The 7,802-nt window shown below is 35.2% G+C and overlaps 1 protein-coding gene across 1 annotated transcript; it reads left to right on the top strand.

Moving 5' to 3' along the window:
• The first annotated feature begins 2,034 nt into the window (after window positions 1–2,034).
• On the top strand, window positions 2,035–5,979 carry LOC123556057 (toll-like receptor Tollo). The gene is made up of 2 exons (XM_045346651.2): window positions 2,035–4,630; window positions 5,591–5,979. The coding sequence occupies exons 1-2, from the start codon at window positions 2,035–2,037 to the stop codon at window positions 5,977–5,979; spliced, it is 2,985 nt and encodes a 994-aa protein (XP_045202586.2).
• The last annotated feature ends 1,823 nt before the right edge of the window (window positions 5,980–7,802 follow it).

A 7,802-nucleotide genomic window follows, 5' to 3' on the forward strand; every position in this document is an offset into this window, starting at 1 on the left:
CCAATAAAGATAATTAAATTCCTGCTACAGCTATTTGCATAATTATGCAATGGAATCCCTTATCATTCGTAAACAAACTTTAATATTTAATATTAATTTATGAAAACAAACAATCTGTGGTGCGGCTTGCACCAACCGACCCAAAAATGTTACTGATTGTTCAGTACTCGCATTCAGTAAGTTAGTTTTGGGCGTGATTTTTGTAAGATTGTTTATAGGTTTACTACAAATCTGAATTTGTAGGGTTTTGAAGAGTGAGTCTAAATCAGGCTTAAAAAGTTGCATTCAGATAAGATGGATATGCTTTAGTTAAGTTTATACTAATTTATTTTAGGTCGATTGTGAAGCAAATTCTACAACTTATATTAATCACTCCCGACACCTCCTTCTTGATGGGAGACATCGCCACGAGGGTATGAGAGAAGAGGTCAGTTTCCCTTTTAATGCTGAACGCCAAGCAAGGGAGCTACTGGTACCATTTTGGATATACTATTTGACAGAGTTATACAGATAAAGTGACTAATGTTTGTATATATTTTTAATATATAGTGCAAATTCGAAGTCTGTAATATGCGGACACGACAATAGTATCTAAATTAACGACACAAAAGTTTAGAACAAAATTTGATATCGCTGAACATTTTATCATATGGTATACTTATATCAATACCTAACGTTCCTGGAATTTTTTGTTTAACAGCTTAGGCAATGGTGACAAAATATTTACATAAAAGATAAAAGGTAAGGGTACAATTCCCGGAAGCTTGCAAACGGCGCCAGGTAGTCTGCTAATGCCGCTGTAAATTTATTGATAAGAAACCCAGCATGAAAAATAAGTTTCCATTGTGAAAAAATGACCGTGAAAATGAAATATTCTGATACTAAAATACTTCTTGCGATGAGGAGATATTAAAAAGCGTGTAAGTACATCGTAAATGATAATAATATAATTTTAGTCGTGAGATGAGAACATCTGAGCCGTGCCATGAGAAAACCAACATAGTGGGTTTGCGACCAGCATGGATCCAGACCAGCCTGCGCATCCGCGCAGTCTGGTCAGGATACATGCTGTTCGCTTTCAAAGCCTATTGGAATTAGAGAAACTGTAAGCGAACAGCATGGATCCTGACCAGACTTCGCGGATGTGCAGGCTGGTCTGAATCCATGCTGCTCGCAAAGCCACTATGTTGGTTTTCACATGGCACGGCTCATTTACCTTTTTTTCACTTTTATCGCTAATTAAACCATTTATTAATGAACATGGTTAAATTTCTGCCATAGACAGATAACTGCTGTTAAGAAAAAAGTAAGATGGGCATTTCATGTATACATACAATTATTTTTTAAAAGCTATTGTTTGATATAAAATGGAAAAAAAATGTATATTGAAAATGAAAGTTTCACCTTTCACAAGCATTCTGTATGCCGCGATTCAACATAGCCGCTTGGAAAAAAAATGTTTAGGATGTCCAATGCCCATCTCTCACCGAAATATGTTATCATTAGATATTTCCTTCAAATGTTGAAAATCCTCATCAAATATATTTAACTTTACAAAATATACAAATTAATTGTATATGCAGAGCTACAGTTATAGTGAAATGCCGCATAGCGACAGTCGATAGATCTAGTTAAAAAAAACTTCCACATTTTTTGCGGTAGTACACATTTACTATATCGTTTATGATAAAATTTTAATTTCCCTACAGAGAACCAACCTTTCAGAGGATAATTTGAAGAACAGTGTTCGTCTTGTGAGGCCTGATGTAGTTTCACCAAATTCTGCCGCCTGGATATACTGGCAACTTGAAACATGCTACAAGATATTGTCGATTAATATGTTCACAAATTGTCAGAAAAAGCCGCTCGACAATAAAATATTGATTCATTAATGCAAGGAAAACGGAGTCAAAAGTACAAACGTGTTCTTTCTGTAATAAAGCTTTGTCAAAATAATAAAAAATATACACAATGAGTTTGATAAGAATTTGCCAAAACCGCATAGTGTCTTTCAGTTATGTACTTTACCTGACAATGATAATACAGGCGGCAGTCGGACATGGCAAGGAATTACGTATTACTTGGGCCCAACCTCCAGAATGGCATTTGAAGTTTAGTGACCGGCTCATGCCTTCCCGTTCAACACTCGATTACGTAAGACGGCATAACCCATCAGAGATAGACAGTATCAGTTTAAAAATTTCAGACAAAATACCCTGGGACAAGTTGCCTAGAAAGACAGTGCTGTTGGTATTGGAATGCACAGAGGGATATGACAATCCTGAATTTATTTCAGAAATCAATCAAGGCTTCGTCGGACGATATCTAAAACTGACTAAATATTTGAAGATTTCGGACTGTTTCATCCAAGAACTTAAATCTGAGACTTTCCGAAGACTAGAGAGACTAACAACGCTTGAAATTACGAGTAAAGATTTACTACACCTTCACCCTGATGTGTTTCAGCCGCTTAAAAGTTTGATATGGATAAATTTTCAGGACTGTAACATTGAATCTATTTCCAGTGAATTATTCTGCGCTAACCCAAAACTTGCGTTTGTGTCATTTCGAAATAATAACATCAGAGATATTTTTGGAGTGAGATCAACTCAGAATGTCACGTGTAATGCGGGGACGCTGAATTCGTTTTCATTAGATGGAAACAATATCGGTGACCTCACAAACGTTAATTTTGAATCATTTAAACTGAATGGGATTCTTACGCTGGCTAACAGCTCGATTCGTGCTTTATCCAGAAAACCTTTCGATGGGCTATCAGATGTATTAACAATTGATCTTAAACGAAATTTTATCAGGCATATACCCGATTATGCATTTTCATCACTTAATACGACACTGCAGTATATGAATTTTGGATACAATCGACTTCAGACTATTGATGTCTCAAAGACCTTTAGTGGACTGAAACTAGAAACACTGCATCTAGAAAATAATAATATCACGTCATTAACAGGACGGCTGTCAGATCTGAGGTTTTTAGAAGAACTGTACCTGCAGAATAATGCCCTAAGGAAAGTATCATATGAAACGTTTGGCAATTTAGCTTTTTTAGATACACTGAACCTGACTCATAATAACATTGAAGTCGTAGAGGCGGGTGTATTTGACATTTCAACAAATCTCAGGAAGATTTATATCGCAGGAAATAAGATAAAGGATTTACCAGACGGTATTTTTGATGGAGCATCAAGATTAACGCATTTATATATAAATTCTAACAATATCGAATCACTCGACGAAAATATATTTGCAAAGTGTAAGAATTTAGAATGGATTGAAATACAAAATAACAAACTTTCCAACGTCAGCCGCTTGGTTTTCGCGTCAACGAAGATAAATTTTATCAAAATTGAACACAATAAATTCACTTCAGTGCCAGTGTTTACAAGACCTGGGCTGAGCACCGATTGCTTTAATTTTTCAAGACTACATCAAATTAAGGCTCGCTATAATGCGATGTCTTTTTTTGACACAACTTGCCACAAGGCTTTACAAAATCTCGACCTCAGTTATAATTTACTGTCTGATATCAGTAATTTTGGTGCATTGCAGAATATAGTAAAGTTATTTCTCCGCAACAACAGAATAAAGACTTTACCGACGGAAGCTATGAAAGGTCTTTGCACTAATTTAGAAATGTTAGATGTCGGAAAAAATTTGATAGAAACAATAGACAAAGGAACATTTTCAAACTGCCTTAAATTGGAAACACTTAAATTAGATGTCAACAGTTTGAAAGTGTTTGAACCTCTGTATCAAGCGTCATTTCGAGACCTGAGGCTCGCATGGAATCCCTTAACTTGTGACTGTACAAACATGCGTCTTATCAACTGGCTTAACACCAGTAGTACAGTTCATATAGACCATTTCAAGTGCGAAAACGGAGCTGAATTAAAGTCTTTCCGATTGGACAATTGTACTGCCGTTTACGTTTTTAACTGGAAACCTCTGGTGTTGAAAATAGTCATACCGGCTTCATCTATTTTACTACTTGCTGGTATAATTGCAATCGTTATTTTCAAATTCCGGTATGAATTTCAGGTTATAGCATTTTACAGATGGAATATAAGGTTTAGATGTTTTTGCATGAATAAGGCTGAAGACTATGTTGAAAGGAAGTACGATGCATTTATATGTTTCGCCGAAGAAGACGTTTCCTTTGTGAAAACTAGATTGATACCTATACTAGAGCCGAAATATAATATTTGCATATACTATCGGGACTTTCCAGTGGGAGAGGACATCGCCGAATCTATTCTTGATACTATTGACAGAAGTGGTGTAATCATCCTCTTACTTTCTGAACACTTTATGAACAGCAGATGGGGTACGTTTGAATTTAGGAGCGCGCACTATGCGGCGATTCGAAAGAAGAACAAACGTTTACTTATCGTTGTAATGAATGAATCTTTTCTCAAAATGAAAATGGATCTAACACTGAGAAGTGTTCTGTACACGAAATCATACCTCAGAGCAGACGACAGGCTGTTTAAGGAAAAAATGATACACTCAATGCCTGACGAACCGGTTACAAACAAAGCCGAGATAGATTTGAATATTGGTGAAAATCCGGTTGTCTCCTATGGAGCCACAAACACTACTTATATGAGTGACATATATGACACTATACAACTTTAGGCGGTATGCTATCTTGGAAAACTTGAAACAGATACGGAGACTGGCAAATTTTATATCTTAGATCTTTATATAGTCATAGTGAACGAATGCGCGCACTTGCACATATTTCGTTCTAGCCATTAAAACTGTGTGGCACACAAATATACATGCATATTTTAAAAGCAATATAAATGATATCCTATCATGTGACTGAAAGTACAAAATGAAGTCTATGCGTATTTAACATTTTACTTAGAATATCCGTAGGCTTAGCTGCTAATTTTTGTTAGAGATGACGGTCCAGTTACGAAACTATTGCTGCAGATGACGCTGCCTCTCGTAAATTATGTTAGGGATGACGATCCAGTTATGAAACTATTGTTGCAGATGACGCTGCCTCTCGTAAATTATGTTAGAGATGACGATCCAGTTATGAAACTATTGCTGCAGATGACGATGCTTCTCGTAAATTATGTTAGAGATGACGATCCAGTTATGAAACTATTGCTGCAGATGACGATGCTCTCGTAAATTATGTTAGTGATGACGATCCAATTATGAAACTATTGCTGCAGATGACGCTGCTTCTCGTAAATTATGTTAGAGATGACAATCCAGTTATGAAACTATTGTTGCAGGTGACTTTGCTTCTCGTAATTTATGTTAGAAATGACGATCCAGTTATGAAACTATTGCTGCAGATGACCAATTAAAAATGTGTTGTAGATGGCGTTTTCTCTGAAGGTGACGTTTCATATTATCAAGAATACCTTGTATATAACATTGCCAATCACATGATAATTATTGTCACGTAAATGATAATGTAGATTGTGTTGCTAATATTTTAAAATAATGTGCAGTTGACTTTGCAGGTTATTGTTTCAGACGACGTTGATGACTAAGTAAATTATGACATAAGATGGTATTGCCTAATTCAAAAACTTTGTTACAGACTGCAATGCCAATCATGTAAATATTGTTGCAGACTACATTGCCAATAATGTAAATATTGTTGTAGACTACATTTCCAATCATGTAAATATTGTTGTAGACTACATTGACAATCATGTAAATATTGTTGCAGACTACATTGCCAATCATGTAAATTGTGCTGCATACTACATTGCCAATCATGTAATTATTGTTGCAGACTACATTGCCATTCATGTAAATTGTGCTGCATACTACATTGCCAATCATGTAAATGTTGTTGCAGATTACATTGTCAATCATACAAATTATGATACAGACTACATTGCCAGTCATGTAAATAATCTTGCAGATTACATTGTCAATCATATAGATGTTGTTGCAGACTACATTACAAAGCCAGTCATGTAAATTATGCTGCAGACTGCATAGTCAGTCATGCAGATATTGTTGTAGATGCCATTACCGATTATATGAAAATCGTTGTAAGTTACTTTACTGACCATTTAAATATCTTACAAGTGGCGTTCTCAATATCAAAGATATTGTTTCTGATCAAATAACGTTGCCAAACGTGTCATTACTGCGTCAAATAACGTTGCCAAACGTGTCATTACTGCGTCAAATAACGTTGCCAAACGTGTCATTACTGCGTCAAATAACGTTGGCGAACGTGTCGTTACTGCTCAAATAACGTTGCCAATCGTCAATATTTTTAATGGTTATACCGGAGACACGTAACTAGTGTTGTATGGCAAGACGTTTTACTCTGTATTCCGTGACTACAAGAAATGTTTATTTCATACAAATATCTTTACAATAAGAGAGAGTGTTGTACTCTAATGAGCAATATCTATTCTGTGACTGATTGCCATTTTTCACTTTGAAATAGAGATAGCAGTGTACAATTATAAGATTCTTTCACTGGTTGTAGGTGCAGATGGGAATATCCGGCATCGAGGATAACTGTTTAGGCGGTAACGAGGCTGCCTGCCGAGTTACCACCTAAACAGTTACCCGAGAGCCGGATATTTCCATCTGCACCTATAACCAGTAATAGAATCTTTTTCTTGCATACCGATTTCATTAAATAATAATAAAAAAAAATCAATCGAACGGCTTTCTTTTTAGAACTATTTCTTATAGCAGTGTTTTTAAACAAAGCGCGGGAAACCAACGTCCGTAAACAGGAAAGACGTCATGACGTTTCAAAACAAATAACAACGTTTAGTTCCGGTTTTGTTTTATCAGTTGCAGCGTAACGTTATGATTTTTTGATAAAATAACGTGATTTGAATCGAGAAATATACTATCAGGAACCAATAGGAACTGTCAAGGTATTAAATTTTTATTCAATTTATATAAATTACTACATAAATCTTCTACATATATGTAGTCCGTAATATGCCATTTACAGCATGAGAGTCATCTTACACCCCATGGATTTTTCCAGCACCGGTAAAAATACCGGAAATCCCCGTCTGGTATGCAAGAAAATGAGATCTTAGTCAAGCTTTGACAGATAACTCCGCTTAATATTCAGATGTTTTCCTAGATTTTTTTTTTCTACGGACAGATTTTCAAAAAGAATTTTGCAAATGTCTACTTCAGTATGTACTCTATCGATTTCAGCGATGTCAACATGCTCGTTTTTATAGAGTGGTTAAATGAATGACCAATTAGAAATTGGTATTCAAATTAGGGAACCAAGAACAAACGCAAACAATGAGTTAAATTTACTGACAAATTTTCTTACATTTTTACTTCTGTACATATGTAATTACATAACTGATACAAATAATTTTATAAATTCTAAAATTAATATGAAATAATTTTTTTTTAATTTTATCGTGTAATATACTAAAATGTAACAAATATAGCAATTTTTGGGTCGGGGCTTTGCTCCGACTCAATGGAATAATAGACGGTAAATGAAAACTCTACACTTTTTAGTGCAAAACGGCAAATAACAAAAATTAGTGCAGCTATAACAAAGCGCATGAATATCATCAGGACTATTTACGGCTATTTTTATATTAACGGCTATTTTTAGAATGCAGTCGCCAGTCACGTTATCGATATATGTCATGTATACCGCTTGATAAAGTTAATACACACAACAAAAATTAAGTTAATACACACAACAAACACGATTGCTTCTGAGAAACTATTTCAAATAAAAACTTGACGGAAACCGTATTCCAAGGGCGAAGTTCCGCTCAAATGATATAAAT

This window comes from Mercenaria mercenaria, chromosome 7 (genome assembly GCF_021730395.1).
Source record: "Mercenaria mercenaria strain notata chromosome 7, MADL_Memer_1, whole genome shotgun sequence".
Taxonomy (NCBI): Eukaryota; Metazoa; Mollusca; class Bivalvia; order Venerida; family Veneridae; genus Mercenaria; species Mercenaria mercenaria.